General features: G+C 42.0%; 1 protein-coding gene across 4 annotated transcripts in view; it reads right to left on the minus strand.

Moving 5' to 3' along the window:
* abcc8 (ATP-binding cassette, sub-family C (CFTR/MRP), member 8) overlaps positions 1-20310 on the minus strand; it is a 60972-nt gene extending 40662 nt beyond the window's left edge. For all 4 annotated transcript variants that reach the window (XM_070972434.1, XM_070972433.1, XM_070972432.1 and 1 more), the window contains exons 1-7: positions 19875-20310; positions 12330-12492; positions 9433-9574; positions 7567-7688; positions 5912-6078; positions 4148-4390; positions 277-465 (exon numbers count right to left, since the gene is read on the minus strand). In XM_070972434.1, the coding sequence (XP_070828535.1) occupies positions 277-465; positions 4148-4390; positions 5912-6078; positions 7567-7688; positions 9433-9574; positions 12330-12492; positions 19875-19895 (1047 nt within the window). In that variant the 5' untranslated portion in view covers positions 19896-20310. The remainder of the gene's footprint in view (positions 1-276; positions 466-4147; positions 4391-5911; positions 6079-7566; positions 7689-9432; positions 9575-12329; positions 12493-19874) is intronic.
* Positions 20311-20507: the final 197 nt, after the last annotated feature.

Here is a 20507-nt window from a genome sequence, read left to right on the forward strand (position 1 = left end):
TTTTGACTGCCAGATTTTGGAAAAACTTCTGCCAGAATGAAACAAAGATGAGACAGCATTGTTTCATTTCATTTCACCATTTGAATAATTGGCAAAGTGTGCATGTCACCTGTCCTCTCCATACCAAGTCTCTGCATATTTGTATATTCACTCAATTTAACCTCTATCAAAAATGTCCCAAAGCACTTGCAATAAAGAAGCCACAGAGTTGAATTTGCTGTTTATGTTATGTAATGCTTTCCTACTGTGTGCACGGTAGCATGGCTGAACCCTCACCGGCTGCTGAATGGTGCGGTTGTCCTTGCTGATGTGGTGGACGATGCCAGAGATGCAGAGGGGCCCGGCGAAGCCCAGCAGGTCGGCCAAGAAGCGGAATGTGATGCTGAGAATGAGAGGTCTGCCGAACGCTTTCCTCAAGGCCTGCCAGATGAGCTTTGGGCCCTGGGGTGCGGTGCCTTGAGGCTTCTGAGGGAATATAAATAATACATTGAACCACATTCAGATGCTGATTGCCATTTGCTGAATGCAGCTCATCGAATTGAATTGAATCGCATTGAATAACAGTTTTTTTTACTTAAAAGGATTCAGGTTACTAAAATCTAAATTACAAATACAAGTCATCATCTATCAGTAGCACATTCTCATTGTTCCATTCGTATAATGAAGATGGCTTCTTTGCATAAATCATAACACCGAACAATACACAGCCGTTTCTCTGTGGAGCTGAACTGGAAGCATGACAAAGAAAAAAGAAAGTAGGTTAGACAACACAGCCTGCTAACAGAACAAGAGGAAGTGACTCTTTGAATGTTAAAGCTGAATTAACACATTAACTCAATAGTGAGCCCACCACTGCACCAGAAACCTGTCAAATGGGGTCAAGTTCGGCATTTATATCCTCCCTGCTGCTCACATCACATGATTATAGGCAGGTTTCACAGTGGAGCTGATCCAGCTATGCCTAACTGATCTGTAACTAATAATGCTGGAAAACCAAGACGGTCATGCAGAGGACAAGGATTAAATATAGAAACACGATCAGGGTTTTCAAAAAAAAGTTAAAGCTGCAAGCCTGAAGATTTTCATTGAAATGAATGTCTGTTAAGTCCGATAACAAAATCAGGTAACACAATGGTGATCGAGCTTGTGACACACTGATAAAAGTATTGCAATATTCATATATTTGCAGTATGACGAACTGGGTGTCTGTCAAGTTCCAAAAAAAATACTGTATTAAGTTACTGCTAATGCAAACTGGATTTCCATGCAGCTTCACATGATGAGCTGCACACCTTCAACTTTTCAGCGAGGTAACCGACTCCTTCCAGTTTCACTGCAGCTGCCTGCTGACTGCAGACTCGTGCTGTGTTCAGCATAAAATCAGATCACGGTTCTTCACAGAATGATGGGAAAAGGCCAATTTTTGCCAGAAGTCTTAAAACATCAGTTTGTTTTGCTGCCCCCAGAATTATGTGAACTGTAGTATTAAACCAAATTTGTTGTTACCACCAGAAACTGCATGTGCCGTCAAACCAGCACTGAAATCTTTGGGACTGCCATTTTAAGACAGACCGGAAAAGCTACTGATCTTCATTTATATTGATTTATACTGTCTAAAATACTGTATATTAATAACAAAACAGTTTGCTTCAGTTAGTCATTTAGCAGCAATTGGAGGACAACATCCGGACTGTCATATGCAGTAAACACTCCCAGAATATTTTCACTGTGTGTGTGTTTGCGTGTGTGTGTTTGAGTGTGTGCGCGTGTGTGTTCATGAGTCATTCTCAGAACTCGGAGAACAGATGTGACCGCGATCATGTGTCTTTATCTTTCCATTTGAGCTCATACTGAACCTCGGCCTTCATACGAAACGTGTCACTGTGAGCGTCACACATGCGAACACCCGTAAACGCACACGACACACACATCCTTTCTTTCTACCTTGGGTTCAAACAAGACGGAAGGAGGACGTTTCATTCTCACACACGCAGAGCGAAACTCGCTTCCCATGAAGTGCAGTGCCTTCACCCCCGCAGGGGTCGGGATGTCGCCTCGTTCACAGTCGAATGGGAATGACCCAGTGCCTCCAGGCTCTCCTCTTATGCCCCCCTCCCACCCCCCTCACTCCACCTCTCCACTGGGATCTCTCAGTCTCTCTCATCCCTCGCTCCTTCCGGAAGGAAGTGGGGTTGTGTTCACACCGGACGCACACGCAGCAGTGACGAATCTCTGCGACCTTCCAAACACTGGAAAACAATGACCCTGTAGAGGAGGCCCTTCACCTCTGACCCCTGACACGTGCTCCGTGAGTGAAACAGAGCAAGAGAGAGGCAACGACAAAACGGGGAAAATGGCTTAAACTAAAATCAGTATTAATTATGTGAGGACATTGTCAGTAAGGAGCCTTTTCTTTCAGGCTTTGGACTTGCATTGCATCATTTTTGTCGAAATTGAGTCAGATTACATCCCCATTCACTCACGTCATGAGCCAGCCTGATAATCACACTGAACTGCCATTTTTGTGTCACTTCATTTATTCACTACTTCTTTGTCGAGCAAATCAGAGATGCGGGCAAAGATTCAGAGGTTGGGAATCAGGAAAATCAGGCTTAAATTTGCACCTCATCTCATGAGGAAAAGCCAGCGACCAAACCACCAAATCATTGTTGTTGTTGCATTGAGGAGCATCCATCCATTCAACCACCCACTTTCTAAATCAGCTTAGAGTAGTAAAGGGATGAAGTATCCCAGCATGCAATGGACAAGAGCCAGCGTAGTTTCCAGTTCACTAAAACTGTATGTATTTGAACTACAGGAATAAACCAGAGCACCTGGAGGAAACCCACAAAGACAGGGACAACATGCAAAATCCACACAGAAAGGCCCAACCGACCCACTTTTATCCTGAAACATATGAAATACTCTGTCCACCTCCGTGACATACATGGAGGAAGAAAATATTAGAAAAATGTCACAGTACAAAGTACTGTAAAGCAAAACAACACCAGAAGTGACCACAGGATTTAATCAACACCTGTGCACACAGCACCAGCGGAAAGGTGTTTGGTGAATTTCTTGTATGTGTATTTCCACATAAAAGACAATTTTATAGGACTGAGACAGAAGGAATTCGTTAGAGCATGTGTACATTTGTATATGTTTCAAGGCAGAGTGACATTTCTGTGTTTACTATTGGCTAATCGTGTCTGTGACGTCTAAGTACAGTTTAATGGTCCCAGCTCAGCCAGGGCTGAGTCATCACAGGACAGAGATCAACATTTTTATGAGCTTAACAGCTGTATCAAAAAGAAGATGAAAAAAAACAACAGCAGAATTTGAGATTCCCAGATCACTTCATGCATACGTCAGAATGACAGTGTAACATCACGAACCAAAGATTTATGATGACACTTAAACTAACAAATGGGCTCAAAATAAAGTGAAGTGGCACCAAACAAGCTGCACTCTAAGCTCTTGCATAAATACTTAAAAACTCATTTGTGTCCATCCGAGTACAAGTGGGAGATTCAAGTTGATCCCTTGATGATAATCACCACACTCAAAAAGAGAGACAGCAGTTTTCTCCTATTTCGTAATCTGGCTTGTCCCAAGGACCCTCAACATGAAGACATTTGCAAAATACAGAAGCTAACAGGAAAAACAGCACATAATGTCCCTCACTTCCTACTGTGTTTGTTGTAGGTTCTGTGTTACTTTCTGTTGCGATCTGCACTACAGCCTGATGTATCCGTGATTATTTATTCAGCACTAATGACGCAAGAGACAGAGAGACGCTTTTGATTTTTCCCACATCAGCTACAAGATGTCAGATCTCAAGACATGCAAAGAAGCCAGATTCTAAACTGGGAACTCATCTCCCACATATCAAAACCTTGAGATTTTTGGATTGCTTGTTAAAATGAACAGGAGGCCACCAGTTTCTTAGCATGCTCATTTACTCAACATTTACTCCTAATGTGCTTTACCGTGTATTTATTGAATTAATGTTTCATGTGAGCTGTCTGTCTTTTAATGCCTTTTCACACTGGTCTATGGGCTATGATGATCCAAGCAATAGACAACAATCCCATAAGTCACAAAAGATTCATAAAGATGGCCGACAGTAATCAGTCGGTGCACTAACCTTCTGCTCTTCGAAGGCCTTGCGTAGCTTCATGTAGTTGGTAAGGGCTCTCATTGCGATAGGTAGTTTGCCAATGACCTTGAGGTCTATGGGCCGTCTGTGAGCGGAGGTAATGAAGGTGTTCATCCACCAGTAGGTGGCTTTGGACAACAGGTTGACGAAGGGCTGCAGGAAACGAACACCGAGGTCCTGGAGGTCCTCGGGAGGCTTCACCTCAGTTGGGTCAGCAAAACACATATAGCGCTGCAAGAGGAAGAGGGACAGAAGGACAATTTTGCTTCATCAATTAACTAAATAAAAAACATTTACCACAAGAGGCTGATGAGACGTTCCATGAAACTGAAACATCAACTCATTTGAGAGAACATCTGTGGAATTAACAACTATAATTTCCTGCAGATTGCCTGAGAGAAAACACAGTGTCTACGACAGTTGAACACACTCCTACCAGTGGGATTAATTATAGATGCTGAAAAATGAATTGTTTCTACTGTGTTTTAATTACAGGTTGTCTGAAATCACTGTGGCAAATGCTAAACCTTGGTAAAGCTTCATATGGATGTTCTGCTTTCACAACCAGCAGACTGGAGCTTATCCAACTCTAAAAGGTCAACAGAATAGAAGAAGAAGAATGTGGTGCAGTGAAATCTAGCTTTATAATGTATTACACAAAGACAAAACAGTGCAGTAAAGTCATCTGAGCAAAGCTTTTTGGGAACTGGGTTAGTGACTGGCAGATGAATCGGCACAGAAAACATCCAAACACTGGACTCATTATATTCTTTTTTCATGGTTTTGTTAAAAAATAGGTCAAGGCAGGAATTATGTTCACCAATTATAAGTCCTGTTCTTTTAGTATCTTCAATTTGATTAAGGAATTGGAAGGATTAGCAATTGTTGGTGATTATAACTAAGAGGATTCATGGAAATGTGACACAAGAAAGGGTAAAGAAAGGGTTTAGACAGAGTATGTGTTTCAACAGACCAAAAGCAGGGCATGATGGGAGGGTCCCTTTCTTTGCTTTTCATCCACAGTGAGATTCAATAACAGATGTGTGCTCAGCGCAGAGGTCAACAGGGGCAAACACATGAGACATTTTCTCGTCAGTGGTAGTTATCACAAAAGGGATAAAGTGGCTGAAAATGTTAGAAAATGAGGAATCAAAAGATGTGACCATGATCTGTTGACTGAGCAATCAATACAGTACAGCCAGATGAACACTAAGAGAGTTACACAGCGTAAAGTTCACTCTCTGTTCTATGGATAGTGTTGATTACATTTCAGTCCCAGTTCAGTGTGGCCCCAGGCTGGCACACCTTCGAACCAGGTATGAGTCAGATGGCAGCCTGAGGCTCCGTCTGCTTCATAAAGCTGAGCGAACGTGGCCTTTGCCTTCATGTAATAATCTTTATTTCTTATTTTGTCCTTCATTTTATGAAGCTGGTTGTATTTTTCTCGCCTCATATTTGCTCAGTTTTCTTGAGAATATTTTCTTTTTTTTCCATACTAAGTTCCACTTGGCTCCTGATATTATGTTATATTGTATGCTAACATTCAAAACAAACAGCAGCTTTCATTGTACGGCACTTTTATTGACAGCCAATCTATTTCTAACACAGCCTGATCTGACCTTTACTGATCACTGACCACTGGAGCCCTTTGGATTTCAGACTAAAAGGAGAGATGACGGAGGCTGAAAACAATCAGAGGATTACACACGCCTGAAGGCACGTGACAACGCACACACAGACACACACACTCACCCTGCCCAGGATGACATTGATCTCCACAGCTAGCAGGAGTCCATACAGCAGCACCAGCAGTCCTGTGATGCAGTAGCGTAGCTGCCTGGGGCCGATGCCATGCTCGGTGTACTTGGCAAACTTGATGGTCTTCATGATGAAGGCCAGCACCCAGTAGATCAGCAGGGCTGAGGAGATTTAGCAGCAATCAGAGACAGACGCTGGACGAGCCAAAAAGATAAACAACCCGACTCTAGACAGATTATATCAGAGATGGGCTTTGAATTTAATGATTTAGGAACATCTAGGTGCACTTTGTCAAAGTCTGAGTCACGATGATGTTTTGAAAGAGTCACATCATGTGAGTTCAACGGGTGTACTGGTGTAAATATTGAGAGACTGGAGGGCAACAAGAACTTCGTTGTGATGAAGAGCATCTACACTGTGAGGGTCACCGGCAGAGGCTCGATCAGAAGACTGATTTCTGTTCATGCAATGATGAACCCAGCACCGTTCCACCACTTCACTCACGACACGGTGATATACAGACTTCAAAGCTGAATGAGGCTCAGTGAAGTGATTGGAGTAGCAAGTAAAGCATCGTGAGCTGAATGCCAACGAATGAATGATTCAGGCAGAGGAAAGGAAGTGAACTATGAAGAGTCAGAGAGAAGGCTGTGGAACACCCTCCCTGAGGGCTCCACAGTCTACTGATGTTTTTAAGCAAAATCTTAAAACATATCTTTTTAAAAAAGCGTTTTACTAATTTATTATTCTTTTTTTTTTTTTTTTTTTTACTTACTTTTACCTACTATGTACTTCCTACCTTGATTTTAAACATGGTAAATTTTACTCTGTAGCACCTTGAGATTGCCTGGATATAAGGGGCGCTACAAATAAAATTTATTATTATTATTATTATTAAGTAACAGGGTGATCATTACAGGAGCAAACATGGGACTTAGATGAGAAAAACCAATGGATTAAGGTGAGAGGTGACACTGATGTATTTCATAGTAAATGGATTTATGAATAAAAAAAAGGGTTGACAGCTGACTGAGAACACATGCTCTAATGTGTTTCTTATTTAAGAAGAATAGCGTATACAATATTGCTACTGTGGGTATGTTCCAATATTCCTCACAGGTCATAAAGAATTATAATGGATACAATCACAAGCAAGGAATCATTTCATGTTACAAACACAAGCTCTTTCACCTGAAACTCATTTTCCTCATGAAAGGGGATAATTAATATCTAACTAGAGCAGTACAATTACACAGGATAATATTGCCCTCAATCATTTTGCCATCTTATCTGAAGGTAATGAACCATTCATGTGTAAATGGGAGCGCTGATCTTGTTGCCCTGTTTCATTATTATATCATTCTGAGGAGCTCATGCAATTTTAATGTGTTGCTGTTGTGAACCTGGGTCAGTTTTCTATGACATAGTTCAGCTAATCCAGGCTTTACAAGCCCTGATTATTATTCAGCAATTTTTTCACAAGACCTAATCAAATGTTGATGCTACAAAAAGCTCTGGGCTCTCTGAGACAGTAAAGGGTATAATGGGGTGTGTTTCTAAAAAAAGACTTCAGTAAACTTTTTCTCTGTAAGCAAAGTTAAATGAACCAGTGAAGATGTGAATGATTAACAAACAAAGGAATACTGTACCTAATAGTAGTTTGGGGAAGTTGGAGGTCTCGATGTTATGATAGTAGATAATAGAGGTGATGCCAGCCATGAAGGCCAGACCTGCAGGCATGTACAGGTGAAGATGGAGCGACTGGCTGAACCTGCAAGTGAACATCAGGCAGAGGAGGAAAAGGCTTACAGTAAGCACAGAATAACTGACACGAATGTATGACACTGATGGGACAAAGTCCCAGGGACATTCTGTCTTCATTAACCAAACATTTTCTTTCTACAACCACAGGCATATTATCACGACATGGATGCAAGTGATGGTACTATGTGCACGCATATTACATATTCAGAGAGAGGGAGACATAAACAACCATCCCGAGCTCTTTGGCACAGCACTGACGTCAATGTGAAACACCCATTGAAGTGGCGAGCAGATGGAGAGCTCTTCAGTAACAATTACTCAAATGTGGTTACCCGCCTCCAGTCTGCAGAAATGGCTGACAAACAGTATCGCAATCCTGAGTGTTTACTGGACCCTGTTCCACATGGACTTCCACATTAGACGACTAGAATAACCGCGTTGCTGTTGCATGCCTCCACCAACTTGACCTTTGACCACCAAAATTTAATCGGTTCATCCTTGAGTCCAAATTTGAAGAAATTCCCCCCAAGGCGTTCCTGAGAATGGGAAGGACCGACAACCCAAACAAGAGGCCTCGAGCCACAGCTGTCGCTGCACAGAGGCATAACAACAAGAAGTTGGGGGATTTAAAGAGAGAAAGGACAGAGATGGGTTCTCTCTCCAGCTGTGTCTCCCTGTGCCTTCTGTCTTCATGACACGTCAGCTCACATTTACCTCAGTAACAAAATCATGAGCAGGCTTAGAAAACAGCTGCTGAGTTTGAAGGTAGAGGATCATCAAACAGATTGGAACAACAAGGACATTTTTCCATTTTTGTGCAAGAGTTTTGTTGAAGCTCAGGTTTAATGGATCTATTTTGTAAGACTGAGAAGGCTCAGTCAGAGCACCTGCATTAGGCAATGCTGCAACCCGCTTTTCTTGGTTGGTGGCATTCTGTGATAATACAGGTTCAATTTCAGAGTCCACAATAACATCTAGCAGCTTGTCATTTTAAGAAAAAAGCGTTCATTTGTGAGCAGTCAACTACCTAACATACACCTCTAACTAATATACACCTCTTCGACTATGTGCGTCAGAATTTAGATCTAGGGAATTATGTTGGTAAACTTCTATTTGACCTGCAAAAAGCATTTGATACTGTGAACGACGATACTTTGATTTCTAAATTACAGTGCTTGGGTTTCAGCAACTCAGCACTCAAATGGTTCTCTTCCTAACAGATAGGACACAAGTATGTGATGTTGAGGGGGCCCTCTCTGATCCACAGAGTATAGTATGCGGGGTGCCACAAGGCTCGATCAGGGGGCCCTTGTTATTTTTATTGTACATAAATGATTTGTCAGCTGTGGTACAGTGCAAATTGTTATTATACGCCGATGACTCTGCTTTACTTGTCCCAGGGTGTAATGTTAAAGACATTGAAAATACTCTTGTTTCCTTTTGTTTTAATCCAGAAATCAATCAATCAATCAATCAATCAATCAATCAATCAATCAATCAATCAATCAACAACTCCAAGTCTTAGCCACATTGCGAGACAGTCGTTAATTGTTGAATGCTAACTAAAACATCAGCTTTTTGTCTTGAGATTCAAATTCTATGAAAGAACAATGAGGTACTCGTTTCACAAATCAATACAGTAACAGATATCTGCTGAGTAAAACATTAAAGGTGAGTAAACGACTACATTTGTGGAATAGTTACTGCTAAAAGCTTACGGTCACATCATCAGTGTCAGACGCCAAACATACCCATCAGAGACGATGCCCTCTGCAATCTCACAGACGAGGATGAAGAGCAGGACGAAGGTGAGCAGCCAGCGCAGGTTGTGACCAGGAAAGTGAAGCCATGTGCTGTGGTGAATGTGGACCTTTGAACTCTGGCTGCCCCAGCCTCAAACAGTGAGCAGGAGATAGAAAGCATCAGGAGTGTGTCACTTTAAATCCACAGTCAAAGGCAGGAAAATGTTAAGATTAAGATTTTTCTTGACTATCTGTGAATTTTCATAAAGAATAATGAAAACGACCTTGTGAACAGTCTTGACTGTCTGCTCTCTACTCCCAGTGCAACCTTGAACATCATGACAAAGTGCTCTCATTTGCGCAGCAAGGCTGAACAACTAACAGTCACCTCAAAGATGGGTCTGCTGGGGGTGATGGCGGCCTGCCAGAGTCTGTTAACTATTCACAGTTAACACACTCAGTGTCATTATCACTTTCATTACGCTGCTCGATGCTTGGCAGGCTAGACGGCTGCTGGCCTGAGACCTTTAAGTCAATTATTTCAGCGCTTTTTGTGGCTTCTTTTTCATTTATCCTTTGTCCCTTCACTTCGGTACAGTTTTGGCTCCACTCAGGATATCATGTAAGAACGACTCAGTCATCAAAGGGTGATTTACTTCACTTCTGATCAGATTATGCAAATTAGCCGTTGGGCAGTTTCTCTCTCTGCGTTAGCACAGGCTGGCAATCTCACTCACACACACACACACACACACACACACACACACACACACACACACACACACACACACACACACAGATTTTGCCTCTTTTCCACACATTCGAACGCACAAATTTTCACTGTTCTCTCACATACTGTGCAATAAATCAATATCGCAAATTCAACTTAATCAACCATTGTAACAATCAATTGTCATTTTTTTAACAAACACGCAAAACAGTTCACTTGTTCCAGATTCTTAGATTTGCTGGTTTTCTTTGTCTTATATGATATTAAACAATTTGGGTTTTGGACTGCTGGTTGAAAATCTGAATATTTTCACTTGGGCTCTGGGAAACTGATGTTTTTAGACTGAATAATTAATCAATAATTGAACGACTAAACATATGAATGAATAATGAAAATAATTTTGATTGGCAGCTCTGAGGTTGTAAAGCAGTCAGTCTTACAAAGGTGTTGTGGTACATGTATCCACAGCATCCTCTTACTTATGTCAGCCTTAATGTGACTAGCTGAACTCATGAGCCAGCTCTCTGAAGAGCAACACATTACATAACTGCAGAGCAGAATAGAGTACATAAACAGGACTCTGGCTTAAGAGGTTTGGTGCGGGTGACTGAAAGTGGAGAGAAAATCTTTCACACCCCTGAGGTGCATCGTTGGTGACAAAGTTGTTTGTGAAAGCAGCACAACTCAGGGTGACCGGGGAAAAAGAGAAATCACTGCAGCCTCCAGCCAGTTTCTCTTGAATTACACTGCTACATGGACACACACTGCCTTTTAATGATTTATTATACATTAGCACAGCTCAGTTAAAGTTATTTGCACAAAAACAACATTTGAGACAAAACAACACAGATAGTGCATGCTAGCGGCTCTGTGAGACTGACGACAATGCTAGCATGCTGATGGTCAGCCGTAATAATATTTACCATGTTAACCATCTTAGCTTAGTGTGTTAGCATGGTAACATTGCTTATCAGCACTAAGCACAAATTATAGCTGGGGCTGATGGGACTATCGTTAGCTTTGCAGGTGTCTGGTCATAAACCAAAGTATTGGGAAATTTAAGTTTTGATCTGCTGATGACACCAGATGAAAATTTACAGGATCACCAAAGAAATTTCACTCAAAACCAAAAATGTCAACCTCAAAGTTGCACTAGATGTAAAGTTTGCAGATCACCAGTAGGATTCAACCTCTGGGTACCATGAATGTCTGGACTGAATTTCATGGCAATCCATCAAATAGCTGCTGAGATATTTCACTCTGGACCAAAGTGGTGACATGGTCTTCCATGGAGCCATGCCAGTAGCATGGCTTCAAGAGCTCAAGTATAAGAAATAGCTGTCTACAAAAACATCCAAACACATAAAACAAAAACAAAAATATGGAAAAGTGGTATAATGTCTAATATATAAGTATTATGTATAATGTAGCACAATATGGAAAGAAGTCTATGTCTGTTTTGTATGCTTTGAAATATAACTGGACAGGTTGTGTGTTCAGTGAACAACAGGAACACTGTTGTATGGAGAGACAAAGTGTTGTCCTACTTGACAAAAAGACAAACTGCTTTCACATTTCACTCACGCACACACACACACGGTATGCACACACACAGACATGAAAGCACAGATGACAAAGTATGTGCTTGTGTGACTGTAGCAGCAACGCAGAGCTGCTCTGTTATTCACTGATGATGACACTAATAGAATGGCCAGCAGCCAGGAAGGGGAGCAAAGGAGGTGTAACCTAATGCCACCATGCACTACATTTCATAAGAAGAGTCACATTTGCTTGCAAAAATGTTTGCAGCTCAAGAAATATGTCCTTATACACTATCATGCATGAGACTCGTTTATCTAGCGCTGGCTATGGGGCAGCCATCACCTACAGAGGTGCTGTTGCAACTCAGGGAATGAAACGCACAGTTGAATAAGGTCATTAATAAAATCAAGTGTAAAAAGTGGTTTTAAGCGTATGGATAAGACATTAATCACATACAAAAGTAAACAAGCTAATAAGGGGAAAACTGAGAAGGACTGATGGACACGTTGAAGCCCATCAATCTGATTTCAGATCCTCGTGGAGTTGTGTGTATCTGTGTGTGAGTCTGTGTGGTCTGTGCAGGGAGGTGTGGTGTGGGGAGAGGCTAAGGACCTCACGTACTTGCAACACTCACCGATGAAGAGGATGGGAAAGGTGATGAAGAGGAGGAAGACATGTGGCACCACGTTGAGTGCATCCAGGAAACAGCCGTTGTTCAGAACCCCCCCATCCACATTGTAGGCCACCGAGTTATTCTCGTTCCCACAGAACGCCAAGGACATGGTGGAGCCAGGACTCTGCAGGGAACCGGCCAGAGGAAGAGGAGGAGGACCAAAGACAGGAGAGAAAGACTTTAAACAGAGGCTCTCAGAGCATGTCGTCTTTTCAAAAGGAACACTGATCGTATCTTCAGTAAATCCGAGTAATTCCCAAAGCGACCTCCTTCCTGCTCCTAATTATCGGATCCAATGATGGAGAGGAGACAGAGGGAGAGTGGGAAGGAGGGAGAAAGGGTCAGAGGCAGTCACAGTGCAGTGCAGCAGCAGCTCCCTCTCCTCTCCAGCAGTCTAAGCGGCTTTCCCGGCCATGCTGGTGAGAAACATCTGCATCCCATCTGCTTGCAGTTCTCGGACATCCTCTAAGACTGAAGCCTCAGTCGCACGCGGTGCTGCACAGCTCCGCTGGAATGCAGTCATACTCACACGCGCAAACACCCATACACAAGCGGCAGCGGCGGCGGCATTCTGCAGTGCACCTGCTATTCCTGTCTCTTTACAAAGGAGCGCTCAGCCGACCTTGGAAGACGAGAGAAGAGGGCGCAGAGTGTGCAGGCAGGATGGAGGACTGAGCTACAGAGCCGCTAGGGGGGCGAGGGAAGGACAGGAGGGAGCAGTGAATGATGAAGAGAGGGGAGAGAGAAAAGAAAGAGAGGGGGGCACAGCTGCTGAATGAACAGTGTAAGCGTCATACAAAGGTACGTGTGAAGCATGAGCAAGCACTCTAATCTAAATCCCAAAAGCACATTTTCAGGAATTACATAACTCTTCCCTCTGTCATTTATTACTCCCCTTCACATTAGACCAACAAAAGCATTAAACAAGACAGCGCACAGTGGCAACTGGATAACTAGGCTGCACACATAAAAAATAGACATAAAATATTAATGGATTCCCGGGATGGATGGATGCATTGTGCGCCTGGTCCAGCAGAGAGAGATCCCGTTGCGGCCAATGGCTGCTGACCTGTTCAGAGGGATCAGCAACGAGCCACATGGGAGCAGATTTTGATAATCCATGTACAAACAGGCACAGACTCACGGACTTTTCTTCATGGTTAAAATGATTTGTGTTTAATGTAATCCGTGACATGGTGACCTTCACGTAATAACAGCGAGGAGATAAGCTTAAATGTAATGAGCAGTCTGCATGAGTGTTTACACACAGTCAGTTGTTGTTTAACAGGCATGAAACAACACAAGACTACAGTCAGAGATAATGTTGTAAACTGTTCTTAAGTTGTGTTCTTGTGCTTGCAATAGCATTAACTCAACTGAGACCAACAGTAATCAATAAAGTGGGGACATACAGAATGAGACACTGTAAAGTCCTGATTCTAGAATTGACAGTAAATACCTCAGTAAATTCATCAATATTGTGTTAGATTCTCTTCACACGTTAAATAAATCCACAGTCAGAGCGGCAACAAAACAAGACATTTATTAAAATTCAATGCAGTTTGACAAAGCTTTCAGAGCCTGAGCTGCCTTTCATTTCTGGGAACAACTTCTAGTTGGGCCAGCCACAGATTCAACCATTAAACTGCATTTTCATTTCAAATTTTTTGACAGTTCAGTCCAAAAAGTCCTCAACTAAATCATCCTTTAGCTATTCCAATGATAACATAACATATAAGCAAAAGATGTACAATAAAAGATTAAGAACAATTCCCATTTGCATAGTGGGGAAAAGTTTGCACATGACTTTTCATTTAATGTCCATTAATTGCCTGATGAGAGAAGAGACACGAGGACTGACTGAGTTGTTCTTCTCACGCACCTTCACACTTTTTTGTCTGACCACCTTTGTTTGCTGCCTTGGTGCCACTGGTTGAGTTGATTCCCGTGAACAATCTGACACAAAATCACATGAAAAGAAACTTTATGAAAAAACTGCGCTCACAGCTGCTCAACAAGAGAGAGCAAAGTCCATCAGGTTGAGCTTGAAATGCCAATCATTTGCCCTTCCAATATGAAAAACTGCAAAACACAAAGCAATGAAACATGAGGCTATTGTTTAGTTTTCACTGTCATTTAAGATGTGCTGTCCAGGCATGCTGAACCAGGAAGTGGCTCTGCAATGCAATGACTTATGGAAATGTAGGGTCATAAGGTTTAAAGGGATAGTTTGGTTTCCCAGCCACAACACTGTATGAGTTACTGACCAGTAGTGAAATAATCAATAGTCAGCGTGGCAACAAGCACTCTGGTTGGAGATATCTCAACCAGCTCTGGCTTGGAAGGAAAATAGCAGCAAACAAAAAAACACCAAAATAACATTTTTAATATCCACAGAATATTCAAAATTATTTAGCTGCCTCACGGTGCTCTTCGACCGTGCCTCACACTGGAACTCTTTTGTTTGTGAAAACCAGTTTGGATACGCACTGAAGCCTTTTTACATATCCCACCACCACGCAGGCTCCAGTGTGTAGCAATACTGCCATTATGTGACAAGCAAAATTGTTCCAAAGGAAGGAGTGGTCTGAGGGGACCATGAAGTGGGTAAAAAAACAACAACTAAACATTCAGTTGTCCCAGTTTGCTGCTGCTGCTGTTGGCCTGGTTGGGACTCTATGCCAAAGGCTATGTCCTGCAACTACATCACTACTGACTGGTAATCCCCTGTACAGTCCTGGTGGGCAGTAAACTGGAACTCCCACCAGAACAAAAAAATCTTTTTTTTAATGCCAAAAATAACCCCAAATATCCATTCATTTGGAAATCAATGATTTGTGTTTGTGGGGTTTTATACAAGGAGGTAGTACAAGGAGGTAGTTCTGCAGTGGAAGAAACAAAACATTTGGGTGAATAACTACTAACTTCGCTTTGTTGTCTCTGCTGGCAAGTCAAAATAACATTATGTCTGTTAAAAAAAACTTTACGAAATAGCGACCCACGTACAGTAGTTACCTCTGAATGAATCCCAGTGTGCAGGATGCTTGCTCCTGGTACATTGGATTGTCGTAATAATAATAATAGTTCAGCGAGAACAAAGCCATCACAGCCATGAAGCAGGTTTGTGGAAGCACAGCCAGCTGACGCTCCATGCTCAGCGTCAAAAGGCCTGTCGTTGCACTTCGCCTACACGTAAATGAAGATATATGTAAATGCTTTTCTATTGTCTTCAGCATAAACATATTCAAATGTTAGGCTGTCAAACCAATGCAAGTCAATTAATCCTCGCAACAAGCACAGTTTGAAGTAACAAGGGTTGGCTGTGCCACAACCTGAAGACAAGTGTTTCACTACCCACACCCCAACTGTTCTGCAGAGTGCAGGAAAGCCAACAAAACTTAGCAACTAGAGTTAACTAAGCTGCAAAATTAGAGCTCAATTGCAATTGACTTTTTTGTTTTTCACACATAAATCTCAAACCACTGACATTATACAGAGTAATAGAACGCACAATTATCGCTGACCTGTTGGCATTGGTTTGAGATTTCTGAAGTCTCAAAAAAACAAAAAACCAAACGATGAATGCCAAATACTGAACTACCTTCACCCCAGTAATTTGAAATGTGTTAACTAACAATGTCGCATTGTAATGTTATATCCACTCTAGTTTTGCTTCTCATTTACCATTAATCTGCTTCGCTTCAGATTGCTTCTTGGAAATTCTCTCTGAAAATGATCTCGCTAACTTTATTTATTGGCATGACAACCAGGCAGATACATGTCAACTTAGTTTATGTTAACTGACAAGTTGAATCACATTTTAGTTTTGCAGGTTATTTACGTTCAACTTACGTTATGGATGAGTGGATGGACTCCGCTGTTGCTCCTCTGCCTCCATGATCTCATGCCACGCTTCTCTTTCAAATTGTCTTGCACAACATAATCAGATATCAATAGCATTTAACTGTAATACACATCATCTGCAGTCAGAGCACAGCTTGATGTCATTTTGCAATATGTTACTGGAAAGATGCTGTCAGCTACTGTAATTATTTTGGATCCATGATGCATTAAGATTTAAAGTTAAACTGACTGAACTGTACTGTTACTGTCAAATTACAATTCAAAGAAGGTCAAAAGGCATTTTGGAAGCAATGAAATGTATAGAAAAAAGACATCAGACATAGCTGAAAGTGAAGAAATTCCAGTTGATCTTTCATTTCAACACCTAAGACGAGGAGTTCATGGCAGCTGGAGCCATGTGCCCTCACCTGTCATGCTTTTATTATCTCCTGACATGGAAAACCATACTTAACCAGTTGGCAGTTAAACACTGGACAAAACATGGGGTTTTAAATAAATTAAACCAAGGAGACTGAGTTCAATAACTGCTAATCAAAGTGCACAGCATAGCGCAGACTAACCAGTTCGTGCAACATATATCAGCAGAGCTTTCACCAACTAAATGAGGATGGATTTCATCCTGGAATATACTGCCAACATCAAAGCTGCACACTGAAGGGAAGATGTGTTTATGGTGCACTGTGGCAGCGTTATTATCCCATTTTTTACGGCTGGGATAACGGACCGGGTTATACTTCTGTGGTGCCCTACATCAGAGATTAGCTCTGTCAATCATTTGATTGCCAGGGGACAGTTGAAACATCAGTATAGTGTATTGAAAAAAAAAAGGATGAGTGGAAGAGCAGTAGCCACTCAGAGAGACTCTCAGAGAGGAAAAAGCACCATTTGAGCAACAGGAACTAAAGGGTGAGTTACAGCTGGGGAGGCAGTGCATTTCTAAAATCATTAAATATCAAAGTAGACTCTTATGTTATGCGGTGATGTTTTGTCTGTAGGAGTAAAGTGAGTGAATGATGAGTTATGCATTGCTCTGTGTGAATTTTTCTTGTAGGTCTCTCTCTTACCTGTTCAAAGAATGAAAGAGGAGGAGGGGCCAATTGTGCTCTAACTCATATTTCGTAAACTGACTGTGAGACTGTGTTACAGTGATGTAACAGCGCTGCCGCAAAACCGGAACGTCCAATATTTCACACCCGTAATTCGCCGCTAAAAATGAGCCCAGAAAGCATCCGTATGATCCCACTACAGTCGACACAGTGATGCCTTGACTAACTATGACCTGAAACAACTTGCAGCAAGTATTCAGCGAGCTGCTTCCCTGATGTCTATAGGTAGTATGTTCCAGAGCTCTGCGATATAATTGACAAAGGCTGCATCTCCAGTTTTCTTTCAGCTGTTACTGGAAACCTCCAATAAACCAGCAGCAGATGATCACAGTGTTCCTGAAGGCAAATAATAAACAAGGGATTTAGCAATGTAGCTTGATCCTTGTCCATTAAGGGCTTTGTATACAAGGAGGAGGACCTTAAAATCAATTCTGGAAGTTACAGGAAGCCTGTGCAAAGCAGCTAAAACTGGACTGATGTGACTGGATAGTGGAGCTGCAGAGTTTTGAATGATCTGAAGTCTATGTGTTTTTTTCGGGAGGCCAGTAAATAGTGCATTACAGAAATGGAGTCAGCATGAAATAAAGCCATGAATTAGTTTTTCAGCATCTTCTTGATTTATATGGTTCTGGTACTTAAGGTTTGGTTCTAAGGTGGAAAAATTAAGTTTTCGTCACCTTGACTCACATGTGAAACAGACAAATGTCAGTGACACAGTCACAGACGCTGTTGCTGTTTGGCTGAATCACTTTTAACAAACAAAATCACACATTTCTGACCCAACTGGACAAACCAGCTTACACCAGCAAAGCCTGAGCAGGCTGGTTAGTTGGTTTAGAGGGGACGCTTTAGTGGGGCAGGTTAGCTGGTCAGGCTGGATACAGTTTGGAATGGGTGGTCGTACTGGTTAAGCTGGTCAAGCAGCTTATTGACCAGTAGCCAGTCAGGCTGGGATGGTTGTGTGCATGCACTTTAGCTGGGAAAGACAGCTGGTTAAGCTGGTTAAGATGATCATGATAAAACTACATGACAGTCAGTCAGCAGGCTACTATATCAATCTAGTAGCAAAAGGAAGCACATTGCAAACGTAAATGTATTTAATATACTAAATTATATGAACAAAAAACAAACATTATTATCATTACTAGGTATACGTAAGATATATATATACACAAAACTGAGTAAAAAGTACACTTACAAAATGCAAATTCCTAATTTGAATGCAGGGTTGGATTCAGTTCCTTCTGTTTTAACAGTGACACTGAAAGCATCCAGCTAAAAGTGGACTAATGTGCTTCCTCCTCTTGGTTGTGGTTAACAGCTGAGCTGCAGAGTTTTGAATGAGCTGAAGTCTCTCAGTATTTTGTTTGTTTGTTTGTTTGTTTGTTTCAGGGGGTCAGTAAATAGTGCCTTACAGTAACCAAGTCATCTTGAAATAAAGCCATGAGTCAGTTTTTTAGCACCTTTTTGATTTACAAATGGTCATAGTTAAGCTATTTTTCGAAGGTGAAAAAATCAAGTTTGTCACCTTGTTGATCTAAATCGAGGATAACACAAAGACTCATAACCTCAGATTTAATCTAGGGAGTTAATTACAATATAATATAGATGGCATTACATAAAAACATGTTAAGAATTGGCAACTCTTTAAAGTCTTGTTGGATTCATTTTAGATTGGACCAAATCCGTACTAATTGCAAAGTTAAAAATTGTATAATGCCTTAAATTTTACTTTTAGATGATCACCAATAATAATAATAATAATAAAATAAAAAAAAAAAAAATCACTTTTGCTTGAAGTTACAATAAGGCGTGAGGTCTCCTGGGTTTAGTCTTGGGGTTAAAGCAAAGATTAGGCTAATAAACAACAGGTTATGTCACGGTTTTGGTGGCTTATCCAAAAAGTGATGAGACAACATCAGACATGGCGCACGCGACTCTGTGTGACGCAGGACGTAAGGCACGTCATAACCAGTCCCGCTATTCAAATGGTTCGATCAAACAGTGAAAATGGTGACGTCCAAAGTCAGTTCTTTAAAAATGTAAATATAGCGAAGAATTCATATAAATAAATAAATAAATAAATAAATCACATTAAAATCCAGTTAGTTGCGTCATCAGGTGTTTCACTTCAGGACGTTCCCTCAGAGGCAGTGAGGAAAAAAGGATGATTTTTGACAGGAAAGAGTGATGTGGGAGACCGTGTGGCGAGGAGATACATGACCATGAACACAGTAAACAACAGTAAACTAGGATCCACAATGACTGGCAGGGATGCTGAGCTGAGAGCAGGGACTGTGCTGAGGGACGTGAAAGTCAGTGGGCCTCAAGGTACCAAAGGTTGGGCTTTGTCCCCAGTGAACACACACACACACACACACACACACACACACACACACACACACACACACACACACACACACACACACTTCATGATGTTTAAGTCAATGCCAGTGCTGTACTAACAGGGTCGCGCGGTGTCAGTGAGAGTATCGATCGGTGTGTGTGACCAGGTGACACACTCAGCAGCACTTACCGGTTTGTATCTTGAGATCATGGTGTTTCAGCGGCGTTTCCCTGACTCCCAAAACACTCTTCAGTACTGTCGCATCCGTCGCTTGGATGTTGATAATAATGGGTAAAAGTCTCCCGGATCGCAGCCTCTCATGTGTTCCGCGTGCAGCCGACTTGCTGTCCCACTTTGTGTTTGACCGTTCAACCGCAGGCGGAGGTTTAAGGGTGGAGGCGGGGAGCTGTCCACGGTGCTGAACCCGGGTACCGAGGAGGAGGAGGAGGTGGAGGAGGGCTCGTCTTCCTCCCAAGGCCACCTTTGGTCTCGGTCATGAACTGTCGATGGGGGTCTACATGTGATCGGAGGCGCTCAACCAAACACACCGCAGCGGTTGATGCGACGCTGAAAGCCGCTGCAGACAGTTGTCACGTATGCCATCATGAACCGTGGATTACTGCACAGAGCGGTTACATAACAGTGAAGTGGGCTGCACAGCTGAGCAACACACAAGTAGCAATTACACGATTGGCTGCTCGGCTTTTCTGCTTTCTTTTGATTACATTTAAGATGACCTACAGTTTGCATTTACCACAGATGGCCTAACGCCTGTGCTCTGATCATATCTGACCCAGGCCCATCTAATGATATTCGGGTTCT

Source organism: Chaetodon trifascialis, chromosome 10 (genome assembly GCF_039877785.1).
Source record: "Chaetodon trifascialis isolate fChaTrf1 chromosome 10, fChaTrf1.hap1, whole genome shotgun sequence".
Classification (NCBI taxonomy): Eukaryota; Metazoa; Chordata; class Actinopteri; order Chaetodontiformes; family Chaetodontidae; genus Chaetodon; species Chaetodon trifascialis.